This window comes from Schistocerca gregaria, chromosome X, assembly GCF_023897955.1.
Source record: "Schistocerca gregaria isolate iqSchGreg1 chromosome X, iqSchGreg1.2, whole genome shotgun sequence".
Taxonomy (NCBI): Eukaryota; Metazoa; Arthropoda; class Insecta; order Orthoptera; family Acrididae; genus Schistocerca; species Schistocerca gregaria.
The window spans coordinates 601,603,167-601,622,773 of record NC_064931.1 but is presented as its reverse complement, the minus strand read 5'-3'; the positions used below and the strand labels follow the sequence as shown (position 1 = coordinate 601,622,773).

The 19,607-nt window shown below is 37.9% G+C and overlaps 1 protein-coding gene across 1 annotated transcript in view; it reads right to left on the bottom strand.

Annotated features, from left to right (window-relative positions):
* LOC126298447 (PP2C-like domain-containing protein CG9801) overlaps positions 1-19,607 on the bottom strand; it is a 45,580-nt gene that overhangs the window by 18,355 nt on the left and 7,618 nt on the right. The window contains exons 3-4 of the mRNA XM_049989777.1: positions 8,440-9,204; positions 2,970-3,289 (exon numbers count right to left, since the gene is read on the bottom strand). Coding sequence (XP_049845734.1) covers positions 2,970-3,289; positions 8,440-9,204 — 1,085 coding nt within the window. The remainder of the gene's footprint in view (positions 1-2,969; positions 3,290-8,439; positions 9,205-19,607) is intronic.

Here is a 19,607-nt window from a genome sequence, read left to right as displayed (position 1 = left end):
GTTCAGTGAAAATCCACATTCCCCATGACACACAATGATCTGCTGTTGTATGCCATAGTGGTCACTCAGAGTACATTCTAGGCTTAGAGTTGACTGCAAAATGTGCCACAAGGATGCACTTCAAGACGGGGCAATATATCAATCCATCATTTGAATCCCGTGTCTCACTAACAGGAGTTCTGCTACTGGTATGAGAAGACTCACAAAAGCTGTGTTTTTGCCAGAAGCTTGCTTGCCTTAGAACACATCTAAGGTGACAGCAAATGTGTGCTCTTTGGTGAAACTGCACAGCTGACAGCAGACGAGATGTATATGAAATTGTGTTGTTGGAGAACATTTTGTTCACACAATACAAGACTTTTACTTACAAGCTGCATTATAAGAGCCTTGTTCCTAACATCTGGATCAATAACATTTTTCAACTTTTGTACAACACTTGCAATTTTCGAAGTGTGTTAAAGGAAATACTGTATTCATAACAAACAGAACAAAAACTGGTATGTCACAGTCATTAAGAACATAGGCAAAGACAGGATTGCAACACTAGGAGGGGCTGGGTATTTGGCATGGAAAGTTGGAGGACCATACAATAAATCACATCAAACACTACAGAGGTTGCTCTATGAGATGCACCAAAAGTGACGGCAAGAGAATCTCAAACAGTGGCTTACAGTGTGTTATAATGGAGGATTAAAATGCTTTACCAGCTGAAGCTTTATGGGGGAAATCCATATGTAATCTTTGTGCAGCGCCTACATAGGAGTTATTTTCTTGGGTCACATATTAACATTTATCAGTGACTGAAAGAAGCAAGAGTTTTCTTTGTGACGAGCCATTTTTAGTTAATTCTTTTTGCTAACCACAAAATATTCCATTGCAGTTCTATGATATATAATGAAATCCATGACTGGAGACACGCAATCTTCTGTTTCTAATCACACATTCTGTGTAACAAAAGCTTGACCTACCATGTTACAAAGCCTACTTTTGTACTTTAAATTCCCATTTTTGTCTCTTGCTGAAGATGGAAATTGTTTGAGGGAGCTGCCAGGCTTCAGCGCACAATTCATCATATCACATGGTATATATAATAGCAATGTATGAAATTGCTGCCATGAAATGAAGCAAAAGTTCAGAACAAAGAAAGGGAACTTAGGCCACAAAACCTACAAAAAAGTCCTCCAAAATATTTATTTTGTATCTAGGCAGTTCCTTGTTGTCATTGTTTTTCTCTCTAAGTCAGATTGAGGTTTTGCTTCTAGAATACTGCACTGATTAAATTAAATTAAGGAAGGCAAAATTCCATTTTAAAATAAATTTTGAAAACAAGAACAGTGGAAGGAAGGCATAATTCCATTTTAAAATAAATTTTGAAAACAAGAACAGTGGAAGGAAAGACTGCCATGTGTATTTTGGTACTTACTTTACATTTTTTAACATTACTTTGGTTAACTATAAGAATATATTGAATCAGTCAAGGGATCCTACCGACGTCTCCCACTAATATATAATTCATTATATATGGGTGTGATGTAAGTATCTATCTTAAAGAGGCAACATCCTTTTCTTTCTGTTTTGATATAAATAACATAATGTAAGTTCCGCATTCTTTTCATAGACAGACCAACTGACTGCTGCGTTGTTCTGCTAATGGCATTATCGGACTCTTCCAGTTGCCGTCGAGTTTCTAGACTTTGAAACCGCAACTAATATCAAGTAGCCCCTCACTTGCCTCATGAAGCTGGGTGCTGTACTAGTTCTAATACAAAAAAATTGCTGTCAGCTCCAAGAATTGAAACCGGATTGGGTCCTCTGCATGGCAGTCAGTCACACTGAACACTGAATTATGGAGTGGTTTGTTTTCATATAGGCGCTCTAAAATTCACAAGCACGGGGCTTTCTTTCAAATATGTTAATTGATACCTCCTGGTCACTGGTTCTTCTAACAGATACACCATTGGAATTCTGTTCAAAGTTTTAGTTTTTAACACTCGACTCTACTGTCCTCTGAAAATTAAAAAAACTGTTGATGGCATGCATCAATACTGAGGAGAATATTTTTGACAATGCTTTGTTGACCAGTTTTTAATTTACTGCTGCCCTTTTGACCAAAGTGGCAGCAACCCAGTTGGTATTTGTCACTGAGAAATTTGAACTAGAAACATTAACATAGCAATCAAAAGAACCAAGAAATGAATACAGTGATGACTAAAAAATAAATTTAAAAAATCTTGTCATGTGGCAACAGATTGAGAATGAATGTGGACTAGGATATGTCTTCATCAATCCTCACACAGCTCTCACCCCCAACCTCTTGCACATTGTTCACACGCCTGTTTAAGACCCAGGTGCAAGCCCTGTCCAACATACCTATCCAGCACATCCTACTTCAGCCCTGTCATAGGCTTATCTTATCCTATCCTATCAGAAGCAATCACATAATTTACCTGCTTTCCTGCAATTTATGCACAACATTGTATGTGGGCATGCTCACCAAATAACTATCCACCTGAATGAATGGTCATTTCCAAACTGCAGCCAGGAGTAGAGTTTACCATCAAGTGGTGCAACATGCTACATGCACAACATGCTCAATTTCAATGACTGCCTCTATTATTTGGTGTGTTGTTACTTTTACCCCTTAAATTACTTCAGTCCACCAGGACTTTCCACTACCATATTTATAAAAAATCCAATAGCAATGGGATGCACCTCACAAATACCTTTTCCCCCTGATTTTCACATCACATCACCATGTTTAAATGTGTATTTCTGGTTTTGTTCCTGGCTGTTGGGAGGAGGAGAATTGCATTTTCTAGTTGTTGCACAGGACACAGCTCATTAAAACAGGTGTTCAGGATATTACAAACCATCATTGAATTGCGTCCTATCCAGTAAAGATTTTTTTACGTATATTAATACACAAGACAATAAATACTTATGAATTAAAACTACACTGCCGAACCTACCATTGTGTTTGTAACTTTTGATGCGGAGACTCCGGGGGTGAAGAAAGCTTTGTTCAGATATTCCACACATCCATGTATTGCACTTCTTGCAGCAACACAGGCTTTCTCACCCCAGTTAACTCCATCTGCAAGTGCCAAGACAGCTGAATTTTCTCTTGCTACTATAGCAAAGCAGTCAGCAATTGGGTCTCCAGCATTTTCTTGGGTGATTGGATGTTTCTCATACAAAGTTGTAGCAACACCAAATGCATCAGGATGTGGATGAAACCAATTCAAAATACCAGCTATTTCCTCTGGTTCAGAAGAAATCTGTGATGCATCTGCACAGACCAAAATTAGGAGTTTTTCAAAATGTTCTTCTGTGATAGATAAAACATTGAATGTCAACAAAAATTCAGTTTTAACTCAGAGATATTTTATTAAATTCTATTAAAATACCTAAGTAAATTCTCCTGTGTATAATACCTTGGGTTTTAGTAACTTCTTGCAAAACACAGGCATAGTGACAAACAATAAAATTTTTCATTTATTCTTGTATTTATTATGTCATATTCTTGCATAGTGAAGCTTAGTGTTCCAGCCTCTAATACTTTATGCAAAATAGATTTTGCATATTTTGATAAAAATGAAAATACTACTGAACCCAAGCAAGGACACTTAGTGAATTCTCTCCCTGTACTTATGAAAGTTTGGATCCACCTGACAAACTGTCTCTTGGCTTCTATCTCTCGTTCTTCAGCCGATGTTTGTCTGAAGGTTTTTCTGATGTTTTGCCAACATGAGGGCAGGTGAAACGTCAGAAAAATCAGACGAACATTGGACAAAGAACCTGAGACTGAAGCCAACAGGCAGATTGCTAACAAGTGGCCACAAAAGCCTTAACAATTTTGGACCCAACTCTTAATTCTTGTAGATTACATAACCACTTTATTTAGAGTGTCTGTTAAATGACATCCTGACTATAGTGGCAACAAGAAGGGCATCCACCACAAAGTTAAAATAAAATATGCCACATAATGAAAACAGTGACCTTGTACAACAGTGTAAAAGCTAAGAAAGACTGTTACTATGTACATGGCCAAATGCAAGAATATTTCTCGTGTTTAAAACTAAAAAATGTGAAAGAAAAGGAAGAGACTGTTTAAAGTATTTCTATCAATATTCACCAAGAATCATAAACAAATACTGTGAAAAACAAGTGTACAACAGTGACAGTCTTCTAAATTAAGAGTAAAAAATTTCATTGTTTGTCCAGTGGGAAAATAAAATACACAGGGCTAAGGTAACGTGGCCTCATAACAAAATTAAATGTGTGTGTGTGTGTGGGGGGGGGGGGGGGGGGGGAGATGGGTAGGTGGTTGGGATGGGTGGGTGGGTGGCGGAAGAGAGAGGACGGGGGGGGGGGAGTGGGGGAGTGAGAGCACACTCATTACTTCATAACAGAAATGAAATGAAGCAGCAGTACTTGTCATAACATAAGCCCCCACAAAATATCCCTCTACCTTATAAACTAAAATAACAAAATTGTCTCTCTCATTCATAACTTATTAATTCTGATGATAATTCTGGAAACAGGTTTCTTCATTTGCATTTCTTTCAGCATTTGTAGTCACCATCAGACAGATGGACACAATTATTTTATACTAAAATTAAACTCACTGAACTTCTGCACCTCATTATAAAACCAAAAATATTTTAATGTTACTATTTGCCTAAGTGGGTTTATCAGTTCCGCCACTTTCATTAAGCATATCACAAGTGTTAGATCCATAGGATATAATGCCACATAGCACAGTTGTGACGGTCACACTGAAATTAACTGTTGACTAGTTTTTACAGCTAATTTAAATTAATACTGTGCTGATCTCTAAGTTCCGGCCATTACATATATTAAGTAGGGGCCTAAGTGAAACTTATTTGTCATCGTGAAATCTTAGCTGCATTAAGTATGCAAATGTCACCTACTGGTGACACACCAAAATTTGAGCTGGCTTGGGACTAACCTAGATTTTACCACTTGTCACGACTGGTCACCTTAACCACTTTGGCTACTGGAGGACACTTCCAGGACTGACTCAAACTTCCATCTGTCATACTGTGTACAACATATGGAAGTTTAGCTGAGTCCTGAAACCTTAACCACTTTAGCTAACTGAGCCCGTTTTCAGGACTCAGCCAAACTTCCATATGTTGTACACAGTATGACAGACAGAAGTCTGAGTCGGTCCTGGAAGTGTCCTTCAGTAGCCAAAGTGGTTAAGGTGACCGCTTGTGACAAGCAGGAAATCCGTGCTAGAGTCTCAGTCTGCCACAAATTTTCATGTGTCACAAATCTTCATACCTAATGCAGCTAATGTCAGAAAGATACCACAATTGTAAATAAATTTCATAAATTTAGTACAGCTGCAAAAATTCAACTATGTCTGTTTCTTCCAACAGTGTTTTAATGAAACTTTCTGACAGATTAAAACTGTGTGCTGGGCCAAGATTCAAACTTAGGACCTTTGCCTTTTGCGGCTAGTGCTCTACCAACTTTCATTCTGGAGTGTTAATAATAAATATAAATATTACAAAAAACCTACATCCAAACAAAGCTCGTGAAATTTAAAAAAAGAGAGTAATGCTGCTTCCTCTTTGGTTGCAGAACAAATAAAATTGATCAGTGCATGTGTTTAGACTGAAATCTTATGTTTTAGTCAAACATATTAAATCATATGATGAAGTAAATGTGTATGCCATTTAGTTTTAGTTTTCAATCAGTATACAATGGCGTCCTAAATATCTCAACACCTACCTTCTTTAGAAAATAAGCCATCAACTTTTTTTTTTGTAGTTTTTGAGAGCTTCAGGCGCAGGAAGTAAAGATTGCCTACACTGCCCCTAAGCATTTTGAACATTGTACATACAAATTAAATAATTTACTTCTAGAAATTTGTAAGAAAAGTTTTAACAATACTATTCAGCTCACAGTTAATATGGATATGAATTAAAATGGATAGCAAAATCATACCATAATCTCATGAAAAAGGATTATTATTATTATTATTATTATTATTATTATTAAAAAGTAGCACATAACAGTAGGGTAGTAGCATACAACTGAAAAGATAATTAATCAAAATAGGTTGAGAGTGCATGCACAGAAAAATATCATGCGATAAAATGCAGTTTTATAAGATATAGTAATATTTCTTCAACAACTTGAAATACAAATGCCAAGAACTTTGGGGTGCTGCAAAATAACAAAGCAGATGGCAAAAAATACAAAGGAAAAGTCAATTTTACTATGAATTTATACTACTGTAAATGCAAAATGTAATTTCACAACTTCTACTTAATGATGAGAAATAAACAATCAGCCTTGTAATGCAGAGGAAGTGTGTTACATCAAAAAACAAATATATGCAGGCACTAATTCCCTAACAGAAATTGCCACAACCTCAAATTATGCAGTTTCAACTATTTGTACATATTAAATTTAAGCCCCTAGGTTCTTTCCAACCAAAAGACAAATTACTAGACTGAACATTGTATTACCCATCATATTCTAAATACTGAAGCAACAGAAATTGTTCTCAAAAAGGTACTCATCATTGGTAATTCCCGACCTGTTCACAGTGGCACCTCCATACAACTGACTACACTACAGAAGATTGTTTGGGTGTTTAATGATTAAACATTATTTGCATTGGTGTACAATTTCTCTCGCCCCTTTGCCTCCCTACCCCTTAAGCAACAGAAATGATATGTTGAATCTACCTTTTTAAGATATGCGATCCTAAATAGCAGAACTTACAGTAGTCCTATTTGTAAAACCAAAGTGGATATTGGTATCAATGTAATTGATATAGCTGTGACAATAGACTATACATCATATAGTGAAGATTTTCTCAATTCAACTGGGTGAAAACAGATTTATTATACCACTTCTGGAAACATTTCAGGCAAACAATTTATCTGGCTCACTCTGTATGTTTGTGTGTTCAATAATGCTGAATTTTACTGACATTTAATTTGGTTGAGAAAAGTAAAGACTGGAATTAAAATACTGCAAACCATCCTCACTAAAAATGGTGCTTTTCAGTTCCGCACAGCTTGGGATTTAGCCATTGTGAGGTTGAAACTAGTGAGGTGGACAGGCAGCACAAACATGATTTTATTTGGTGGTGGACTGAGCACCACAGATATGTCCTACAACATGGCTATATGGATTTATCCACACAGCACTATGTTATTACGGACAAGAAGTACTTGGCTGAAATATCATCAGAACATAAACAATTGATTGTGTAAACAAAAAATTTAGTTAATTGCTACCACCAAGTGGACCTGCATTGACTTTTTTTCCAATTATGGTTACAGTCTCATTTACATGTGCATTTAAACTGTGCTGATAAAATTCACTAATAGTTTTAAAAGATGTACTGTTGTTTCTTAATGATAAATATTTATTTGGTGCACTGTAGTATTCATCCTCAATTCAATGTGCATGTCGAAGAGCACTTTATTGCGCATTACAACATAGTGCTTTATAACATTCATTTAAAAGCAGAGAGGTTAAATGATATTATATAATATCCAACAATGCTCTATTTATACAGCTAAAGGACAATGATCGTATTTGCAGCAACACAGCGACATTTTCCAAAATGGAATATGAATACACTTGTAAAAACCTCTACACATGCACAATTCCAATATGAAAGAATAACGGAAAATCAAGTGAGATAACTCTAGTGGATCTTGTTAGCTACCCACCTAACAAATTCTCCCAACGTCAGTTTTTTATTGTAACATCTTTTCTAGTTGACTAAGAAGTCAATTTAAGGCAATTGCGAAAATTAAGATACATTAAAGTGCAAAAACAAAACAGATTGAATATTTCTGCAAGGAAAATTTTCTTTTAAACTGGACTCTAGAATTTCTTCCAAAGTTATCTAAAAGTGTTTCTATGGTAACTTATCTCCAATGTGTTACTACAGCAAGAGTATGCATGGTGTATCAGAGTGCAATGCAAATGCCCACTTAACCTGCAGACTTAGGGCTAACAGTAACATGCTACTAACTCCCAATATTCCAGTTTAGTTTATCAGTCTGGCAACGGTTTGTGGCTTTAATACTTTTTTTTAAATCTGAATTATATATTATTTCTTACACATGCATAAATGCATGCACATTTCTGAACAGGTATCACAAAAGTTCATCCATAAAAGTATAAAATACATGCAAAAATTGATGCTCAACCCAAATGTAAGAAGAGAAAAACTTAACAAGCACAAGTAGCACCTAACGTGCAGTACATTCATTACTATGAGGCTTATATAAAATTGCAAATTAATACAATTATGTAAACTATTTGTTTTTGTCACTGTTATTTAAGTATGCATGAGCTACTGCAATCCAATATTTTCACTCCACGCTACATACTTAAATGAACATCACAAATTAATTTATCGGTGGCAGAACTCACCAATACCTCCAGCTGACAATGGAGGTGGAGCACTCTTAGACTTTCGTATGGGTGACATATGTTTAGCCCAGTAATTGGCAGAAGCATATTCTGCAGGTGGTGGTATTACACATTCTTCTAGAATGTTACTGGTATGAAAGACATCAATACTTTCCACGGCAACAGTTCGCCGGCCACTCTTTTCATAAGGAAAATTTCTTGAATATATGTTATCTGCAGTCAAACTTTCAACATTGGCTCCATTTCCAGAGGATGTATTACACACATTTTTCTCTATTCCTAAACTTTCTTCAGCATTGTTCTCTGCTTTATCTAGCAAATGTGTAGTTGTATTATCAGAATATCCCGCAGCCACAATCTGTGCATTCCTGTTAAACTCTGAATTGCTTCCATTTGAATTATCAATGTTGGTGGTTGAAAGTTCTGCATTAGCATTATCTGTACCCAGGTAATTGTCTTCGATGATCCCTCCAACATTTGCATTCCCTGTCAAAGATTCATTTGAATTCTTTATAGTTTTGGAACTACTGCACACAGTATTCCCCAGAGATGATTCTTTGTTTTGGTTAGTTTCTTCTGAAACATCAACTGCAGAAGGCAAATCAGATACACTTGTCTGTACAGACAATTTCCCAACACTGAAGACAGATCCTGCAGCTCGAATGTTCATTACTGAATTATCTATTGGGTAAGTCCGATTAATACGAGGTTGACCATGGAACCATTGCTCATATCCATGAGTGGAATTACAACCACTTGCTGTAACTGGGACAGAAAGTCAACAGAACACATGTAAGAGAATGTAGCAAATAACTTTTGGATCAAGCCCAGAATGCGATTCCCCCTCAAAATTAATTTCATTGTTATAATCGAAATGGTAAAATGTGTCAACTGTAATGAGCAGAAATGAATTAAAAAATTAAAGTAATATCACCTAATTTTTGAACATAAGTAGGTACCACTGCAACAAAAGTAAGAAGATTTTTGTAAGAGAACAAAGCTACTCTTAATACAATGGCTCCTAAAAGATGGCTGTGTATCTACATATATCAAAACATGGGCCACATTAGTGACATTTTAATAAATTAATAAAATAACACAGTTGTCATAAGTATGTAAACTGAAATTGGAAACAAAACAGCTATTGCTGTTAAGGTGCTACACTGTGAGATCTGCAAACAAGACAGAGACTTGGCTGAATCAGGGGGAATCGCACATGAGACTAGGTATCAATTTTTAAAACTTAAATCATTTAATATCTGAACAAGTCAGTGTAGTTGAAAAGTTGAAAGAAAACAGAACTAAACAAATTACAATGCTTATAGATCATGTTACATATAAGTATTTCTAATTAAAGAAGTATCATCAACTTGCCCACCACATATAAACACAGCAGAACATGCACAACCGAAACACACACAGGAATTCTCCTTCATCTTACAGAAACTAATAAGAACACACAGTGTGCATATACGGGGTGTCGCAGGAGGAATGTTCAATATTCAGGAATAAGACAGGAACGATCAATTGAAGCAAAAATATCTAGTAAATATGGGCTCTAAAATGCATTCCGTCAGAGCTTTGAGCAATCTCGCAGCAGAAGAGATGTGTTTCACAGTAGCTAGGTTGGACAAGTGCACGTAGTGTTTAAGGTACGCATATTACAAGCCCATATTTATTAGACTTTTTTGCTTTGAATGATCGTTCCTGTGATATCCCTGAATACTGACTATTCCTCCTGAAATTCCATCCAGAGAGGACAAATGCTATTGCATGGCTCGAGAATGCTAGTCACACCCCCAGCAAATAATATTAAATGGTTATTAATCAACTGTAAAAGCATTCACAAAAAAGTTCTAGCTTTTGAAAACTACTAGGTCTCACAAATTACTATTGCAAACGTAGTGAAGTGGTCAGCTTGGAAGCAGGCTGTCCACAGCTGATGTTAAATTAGAACACGGACTTAGGTCAGATAAAGATCATATACTTCAAAACACGGGTTACACTGGGTGGCCTCCAGGAAACACTTGTGTTCTAGCTGAGGTCTGGATGACAACAGAGCATAGTTACTGAATTCTGCTCTCCAGAATCCTATAGTGTTCACACACATGACGTGCCTCCCACCTCACTATTGGCTAAATCAATGGTGTGAATTCACCAGCAACTTTAAAAAAGGCTGAAGGTGTCTCATCAGCAGCTTTAACTGCCTCGATTCTGAAAGTCTGGCAGTTTGGGTCACATAGGCACAGTCAGAGTTACGTTGGGAGGAAACTTGGAAAGACTCAGCTAAGGACATTGAAATATTTTTTTTAAACGAATTCCCTAAAATATTTCCTGACCAGCGACCATCCTGTACACTATGGTACCTAAGACAACTGATGATAATGAGACTTTTTTTGCCAAACCTACATAGTTACAAAAATTCTTGAATATATAGAACTGAAGCAGGCAGTCTTAAATCAAATCTGGTCGAAACTGAGTCAACACATGAAATTGTTTGAACAAGTTCAACTTTTAGCCTACTTTTAAAAACTGAATCCTTCTACTGCCACCAGATCCACACACAAAAGCAAATGAAAACTTCAAGCCAAATCTTAATTAAATATTAACTACGGTGCCATTGCATCCCATGAGAACTGTTGGTAATTTTTGGCAAATCAGTTTCACAGTTGGTGTTATAGAACACACTGTGGAACTGTTCTACAGTTTTTGCTGGAAAATGACACCAAATAGGCAGCTGGTAAAGCCACCCTTGATGGAAATACATTTCTTGACAACAAACACAAATGACATCTATTAGAACGTTCACATGGAGACTGGGATCACAAATCATGATGCAGTTGTGGCAACAATGACCACAAGGTACAAATGGCTACAGAAACAAGAAGGAAAGTATAGATGTTCAGAAAAATAGAGAAGGAGGGTTGTTTCCCTAATTTCTGAGACACGGGCTCAATAAATTGGGCAGTCAATGTACTTAACTGTAACTGAAATTTAAATTAATAGCTGATCAAGCCCTTGCAACAAATAAATCTAACAGGAGAATTAAATATAGAAATATAGGAAAACATCCCTCGTGTTGCACAAATATATCTAAACCGTCTACCAGAAGAACCAAGTCGGAAACCATCAACAGCTACTGTACTAATAGCCCATTGCAGGATCTCCCCAAACCTTATGAAAAGTGTGTCCTCTATACAAGAAAAGTCTTTGAACAAAAATTAATTTCCCTTATGATAACAGGGAAGAAAAATGAAAACAAAATTTTGACTCCTGTAGCAAATGTAGTTTTGCAAAAGAAAATCAAGGAGTCAACCGACATACTGCTGCAAAGATAACCATTATTAGCAGTGAAATGCAGCACAAATTGCTAAAAGTAAATAAGACCCTGGAGCCCAATGGTGTCCCTGATAGGACCTATGAAGAATTTTCAAATGAATTAGTTCTAGTCCTAATCATAATTTAATACAGATGACTGTCCCCAACAATTACAGAAAAAAGAAGTTACATCCATTTACAAAAGAAGACAATAGAAATGATTTAAAGAACTACCATCTTGCTGTACTTCCCCTGCCTGTGGCAGAATTATGGAAAACATTCTGAATTCTAAAAATGGCCTACCTTAATCAGACTGACCTTTTCCACAGCAATGTGTAGGGCTCTCAAAACCTTTGTTAACAAACAATCCAAATAGCACTCTCTGCAGGCTATATTCCAAGAGTTATGATACATAAAAACACATACATACAAATGTATTAGACTCCCAACAAACTTTTTAATCAACACCATATGAAGATCTAATTTGAAAATGCATCCATATCTACATTGCTAAGCGACTATACTGGAACACGCTGCCAGTAGCAGAGGGCAACAAAAATTTTATTTTCAATATGTCATGTAATTATTGGTTGAATTGAAAATACTGTTATAGTATAGTCATCAACCATTATACCCTTATGTTAAAAGTTTAATGTAATAAAACAAGTATTGTAGTCAGTATTGTAGTCAAGTATTGTAGTCAGAAGTATTGTAGTCAGAAACTGTGTGTGTGTGTGTGTGTGTGTGTGTGTGTGTGTGTGTGTGTGTGTGTGTGTGTGTTTTGAGGCAGCATAGCTGATGGTGCGCAAACATCTGGACTCTATTCATTCACTATTTGAGAGTGAGAGCTTCCAACATAATTTCAAATTTCTTAATTTTTCACTAGCAACTCTATTCACAACACAGTTTGCAGACAATGCCCACATATACAACTGAATGTACCTGCAAGGTTACATCATTGCACAACACATAGTGGGAGATCATAAACCTTTAGCTGCGTGAAAAATTAGTTTCTGCTTAAAATGGTATGCAAATTACCCAGACTAATTTCAAACCTTTTCTCACTTACATCCTTAATGTCAATTATTTAACACATCAACTTATTTGCAATCCAATCAGATGTTTGTAGCTGTTTTATACATAGGAATTAAATTCTTTACTGGTAGGGCATCTAATTAGGCTTGAAAATTTACTGAAAACTTCCTGAAAGACAGGATAAAGCACACTGTTCTGAACAAACTGTCCTCAACAAAAAGAGTGGTAATTTTAGTTATGCTCCTGGGAAATCATTTTGGGAGAATAATGTTCATGTTTTATGTACATGACATGGTGGACAATACTCAATACAGGAAAGTGACACAAGTTGCCCACTTCATACATCTGGGAGAGATAATCCAACCATCAGGACTGAACTCAATAGCCAATAAAGATGGAATCTCCAGATTACAAAAAGGATATAAGCTCAATTGGAATCACTATAATAAGAAATCTATTTCTGTCAATAAGAAACTAAGGCATTACAACACAGTAGCCCTACCAGAAGCACTTTATGCTGCAGAAACTACAGTGATTCATGGTCATACAAAGATCAGAGAGATTGAAAAGCAGGAAAGAAAAGTTCCGAGGAAAATATATGGACCAGTGTTTCGAGGAGGAATTTGGATGAAGAGGCTACCTAGAGATTTACGAAGACATAGAAACACTAACAGACACCATTAGAAAGAGAAGGATGAAATTTTATGGACATATCAGCAGGATGAATAAAAGCAGGCTCCCAAGACAAATTGGTTGGTTGGTTGGTTTGGGGAAGGAGATCAGACAGCGAGGTCATCGGTCTCATCGGATTAGGGAAGGACGGGGAAGGAACACGGTCATGCCCTTTGAAAGGAACCATCCCGGCATTTGCCTGGAGCGATTTAGAAAAATCACGGAAAATCTAAATCAGGATGGCCAGACACGGGATTGAACCATCGTCCTCCCAAATGCGAGTCCAGTGTCTAACCACTGCGCCACCTTGCTCGGTCCCAAGACAAATCTTTGAGATAGTAAACAAAAACAAGACAAAGTGGATCACTGAAGCACAAGAAGACATTGAAGAACTGGGGACAGCACAAGACAACATAAACAGTAGAGAACAGTTTAGAAACATCATAAAGAAACACACACTTAAACAAGAAATGCAGAGAACAGAACAGGAAAAAGATGGTCGGAAGAACACAAGAGAGAACACAGTGAACGTATGAAGAGAATTTGGGAAGAACGAAGAAGAAATCTTGACTACTTGTGTGTGTGTGTGTGTGTGTGTGTGTGTGTGTGTGTGTGTCTGTGTCTCTCTCTCTCTCTCTCTCTCTCTCTCTCTCTCTCTTCGATTATTCCCTTTTGAGAGAGTGACTGAACTTGAGTAGTAAAGATTTCTTCTTCTTTCTTTGTTCATCCCAAATTCTCTTCATACATTCACTGTGTTCTCTCTTGCATTCTTCTGGCCACACACACACTATATATATATATATAGGGTGCTAGAAAGGGAACTGATGGCAAACAGAAAAAAATGGGGGAAGTATTAAAATAATACAGGAGAGACCTGTGGCTGGCTGATCACCAGAATAAAAAGTACGAGCTGGAGTCCAGACACACCACAAAATTTTAAAACCTGGACCACATTTATAGAGGACAGATTCCCATCAAAATCCTGCTTCTGCCACTCAGTTAAAATGTGGCTTACAGTGATTTGCATATCCCATGCCTCGTTGCAGTAAGAAGACGTGTGAGGGGTTAGTAGCTAGTTCAGAGGTGGGTCAGGATCACGTCATTCCATTTGAGTTACCAGCATGAGGTATGCCATGGCCAGATAGTTGGCTCCACCAACTGCCTCTTCTTCTGCAACAATTGTGTGGATTTCTCACACAACAATGAAATGACAGCTTGCAGGGGGAATGGCACATTGTCTCAATGCATGTTTCCTGCAGGTCTCATTGTCAGCTTGGTTTGCTTGCACATTTCCCAAAATTCCCTCATTCTCCAGTACCTACTTCTCCCACTTCTGATGGGAGTCCAGTTGACCGTGTAGGAACCAGACCATTTTCTCTACTGTGTACATAAGCTGCAAAAATTGTAAGGCGCTAAGGCAATCAGAGCAGACTAAAAACTGTTTGCCTCGAGGCGGCCTCATCTGATCCAGTGCCTTCACAATCATATGGAACTCTGCAGTAACATTATGCTCTGACTACACAATAAATGAATTAGCCTTGGCATATAAACACCAGAGTATGACAATGTCTGAAGACTGAAGTGAAAGAATCACTATGCTCAGTCACAGGTAAAAGGTTTCTCTTTATTTGTAAGATACAGGGAACTGCAGATTGTTTACAAGGGAAATTGTTTACAAAATACTAGTATGGTCTATAGTGTAATTCTACTCCAGTGTGTGGGATCCATGTTGGGTTGGACTAGTAGAGAACATCAAGCATATACATAAAAAGAAGGGCAGGATGAATGATTGCAGATTTATCTACCTCATTTGAGTGTGGAACAGAAACATTGACGAGTTCCTTACACTTTGAAAAATATGTCCAATATCTCGAGAAAAGCTAATCAGAAAATTCCAAGAATCCATTTCGAAAATGAAGGAATATTGGTGTACAGGTATCATAAATATGAAAGTACGCTAAAACAGGGCACACACAGGTGTATAAGCCATCACAATTTCCACGATCCATCCACAAATAGGATGGTAAAAAACCTTAACATGTAGTATAATAAATATTAAATTATGTCAGGCAGTTTGAAATGATTTACAGATGTAGATGGACATCCGAACTGATACCACTTCTAGACGTTGTTTCTTGGAATTTTACATTCAGCATTGTGTGTCATGTCATGACATGAAAACACATATAAATGTCATTTTAATACCAGTGCTACTAGCAACAGGAACAACATCTGCATCCATCCTATGGAAAACTCATTAAGATGTGATGTCATCTGCTGTATAGTTCACTAACCTAAGAAAATACTCTACTGGATCATAAATTTGCCGTCAAGTACAGCTACATACACGATTTTACACAGAGAATACCCATTAAAACAAACATAACAATAGGAATGTTGCAGGCATGTCACAGGAATGAATTTTAAAGCAAGTGCAACCTACAGAAAATCTAAATGATTCTTTAGATGCCAGTAGGCGTATAAAGTGCAGATCGTCATTCAAATTATGGTCTTCTGTTCTCTCATGAGAATCATTGAAAGGATCAAAAAGATTTACATAAATTTGGGGCTTCTTGTAGGTGACTGAATGTAATAAATTTTGAAATGGTACACACAGAGAAAAACTGATCAAGTTTTTCCAAGATCACAGTCCTCAGGTATTATAAAGTTGTGTGGAGTCATCATTATAACTCACAATGACTGACAATATCGGAAATTCAAGTTGAGCTGCAGAGATGACAATATACTTTTCCTTGAGTGTGTTTCTAAGATGTTAAACTTGTTCCATACAGTCTGTCTCCCCCCGCCCTCCCCTTTTGAACCATGGACCTTATTGTTGGTGGGGGAGCTTTGTGTGCCTCACGGACACAGATAGCCATACCATGGGTACAACCACAATGGAGAAGTATCTGTTGAGAGGTCAGATAAACATGTGGTTCTTTGAGAGGGGCAGCGGCAGCAGCAGCTTCTGCAACAGTTGCAGGGGCAACAGTCTGGACAATTGACTGATCTAGCCTTGTAACCACAACCTAAATGGCCCTGCTGTGCTGGTACTGCAAATGGCTGAACACAAGGGGAAACTACAGCTGTAATTTTTTCCCCACGGTTATGTAGTTCTACTGTACAGTTAGATGACGATGGCATCCCCTTGAGTAAAATATTCTGGAGGTAAATATAGTCCCCCATTCAGATTTTCAGGTGGAGACTACTGAAGAGGATGTTATCAGGAGAAACAAAACTGGCATTCTATCGACAGGAACGTGGAATGTCAGATTCCTTAATCAGGTAGGTGGGTTAGAAAATTTAAAAAGGGAAATGGATAGGTTAAAGTTAGATATAGAGGGAGTTTGCGAAGTTCGGTGGCAGGAAGAACAGGACTTCTGGTCAGATGAGTACAGGGTTATAAATACAAAACCAAATAGAGGTAATGCAGGAGTAGGTTTAATAATTCATTAAAAAATAGGAATGTGGATAAGCTACTATGAACAGCATACTGAATGAATTACTGTAGCCAAGACAGACAAGAAGCCCACAACCATTTCAGTAGTACAAGTTTATACGGCAACTAGCTCTGCAGATGGAGAGATTGAAGTAACATATGATGAGATAAAAGAAATTATTCAGACAGTTAATGGAGACAAAAATTTAATTCTCATGGGGACTCAAATTCGGCAGTAGGAAAATGAAGAGAAGGGAAAACAGTAGGTGAACATGAACTGGGGGAAGGAATGAAAGAGGAAGCCAACTGGCAGGATTTAGCACAGAGCATAATTTAATCATAGCTGACACTTGGTTTAGGAACCATGAAATAAGGTTATATACATGGAAGAGACCTGGAGACACCTGAAAGTTTCAGGTTGTTGTTTTTTTTGTGGTTTTAGGGCGCACAACTACAATGGTCAGTAGCGCCCTGACTAATTTAGGAATGTACTGTGAGGAACAAGGTTAAAACAGTAACTAAAATGGACAACACTATAAAAGACGTATTAACAGGCATAGGATTAAAAAAAATACAGCATAATCAAACGTCCTTAGACAGGTGTGTCAAGTTGATAAAACGAAGAACGCGAGCAGCAGCTCCTGGGTCATTCGCTAAAATGGCATCCAGAGTACATGGCAGGCCAAGATCAAGACACAGCGTAGTAAAATCCAGACAGGACGTTAAAATGTGGCGGACCGTCAGCAATTGCCCACATGGACAGAACGGCGCCGGCACTGCCGTCAGCAGATGGCGATGGCTGAACTGGCAGTGTACAATTCGTAGCCGGGCCAAAACGACCTTCTCCCGCCGAGGACGTGAGGAGGACATCCAAGCTGCGGGAAGAGGTTTCAAGGTCTGAAGCTTGTTGTCCGTAAGTGCAGCCCAATCGGCATGCCACAGCGATAAAATGCGCCGACAAATGACCGTGCTACAATCTGATGAAGGGACACAACAGGAAGCCGTCCGAGGCTGGAGGACCGCAGCCTTGGCCGCGGCATCTGCAGCTTCGTTCCCAGGGATACCGACATGGCCAGGAACCCACATAAAGCTAACTGGAGACCCGTCGTCCACCAGCTGTTGAAGAGAGCGTTGGATCCGGTGCACGAAAGGGTGAACCGGATACGGATCACTGAGGCTCTGGATGGCGCTCAGAGAATCGGAGCAGATGACATAAGCAGAATGTCGGTGGCGGCAGACGTAAAGAACAGCCTGGTAGAGGGAGTTTCAGGTTGATTGTATAGTGGCAGGACAGAAATTTTGTACCCAGATTTTAGATTGCAAGACATTTCCAGGGGTAGATGTTGGCTCTGGCGACAATTTATTGGTTATGACCTGTAGAGTAAACTGAATAAACTGTGAAAAATTAGGAATTTAAGGGGATGGGACTTGGATAAACTGAAAGAATCACAGGTTGTAGAGTGTTTTAGAGGGAGCATTAGGGAATGACTGACAAGAACGGGGGAAAGGAATACAGTAGAAGAAGAATAGCTACCTTTGAGAGATGAAATAGTGAAGGCAGCAGAGGTTCAAGTAGATAAAAAGATGAAAGATAGTAGAAATTCTTGGGTAACACAAGAGCTACTAAATTTAATTTAAAAAATATGAAAATATAAAAATGTGGTAAATGAAGCAGGCGAAAGGCAATACAAAGGTGTAAAATATGAGAGTGAAAGAAAGTGCAAAATAGCTAAGCAGGAATGGCTAGAGGAAAAGTGTGTGTGTGTGTGTGTGTGTGTGTGTGTGTGTGTGTGTGTGTGTGTGTACTGACTATGGCTGTGGCCAAAAGCTATATGCAAGTCTCTTAAATATGCCTGCCTGCAGCCTGATGTGTCTTCTTTATGGTAAGTAGCTATCTGTTGACATGACCGGCTTACAGGAAAATTACAGTCACCTTTGGAGAAAATAGAATCACCTGTGTGACTATCAAGAGCTCAGCTGGAAAACCAGTCCTAAGCAAAGAAGGGAAATAAAATTTAGATGAAACAGACTGTGGAGAACAGAGACCTGATGCTATATTTACATTAAAATGAGTAGTTGAGATTGATTTAATATTTCTTTATTGATCGGTTTCGGCTTATATACAAGCCATCTTCAGAATTTCTTGGCCCTGCAAGGGTAGAAACAGAAAAGTTATAAACTGTACTATTACATATGGTCTTGAAATAGGATACAGAAAGACTGTAGTATAAATAAACAGTACTATTGTATATGGCATTAACAAACAGAGAAAGGTTATAGTGTTCACCCCTATGGCTGGTGCTGATAGCCCCACAGGTTTCTCGTGGTAACCACTATCGTACACTCTGACAGGTTAAACAGTGTGCAATTCACATGCTGCCTATAGGTTACATCATCGCCAGCCAATAGCAGAAGCTTCACAAAAGCTGCATGAAATTTGCACAGTGAGTTCAGAACTCAACTGCTCGTTTTAAAGTAAAGACGGGAAAGCAGAAATGTGAAAAGAGTATGTAGAGGGCCTACACAATCGAGATGTACTTGAGGGCAATATTATGGAGATGGAAGAGGACATAGAAGAAGAGGAGATGGGAGATATGATACTGTGTGAAGAATTTGAGAAAGCACCCAAAGTCTTAAATCGAAACAAGGCCCCAGGAGTAGACAACATTCTGTTAGAACTGCTGTTGGCCTTGGGAGAACTAGC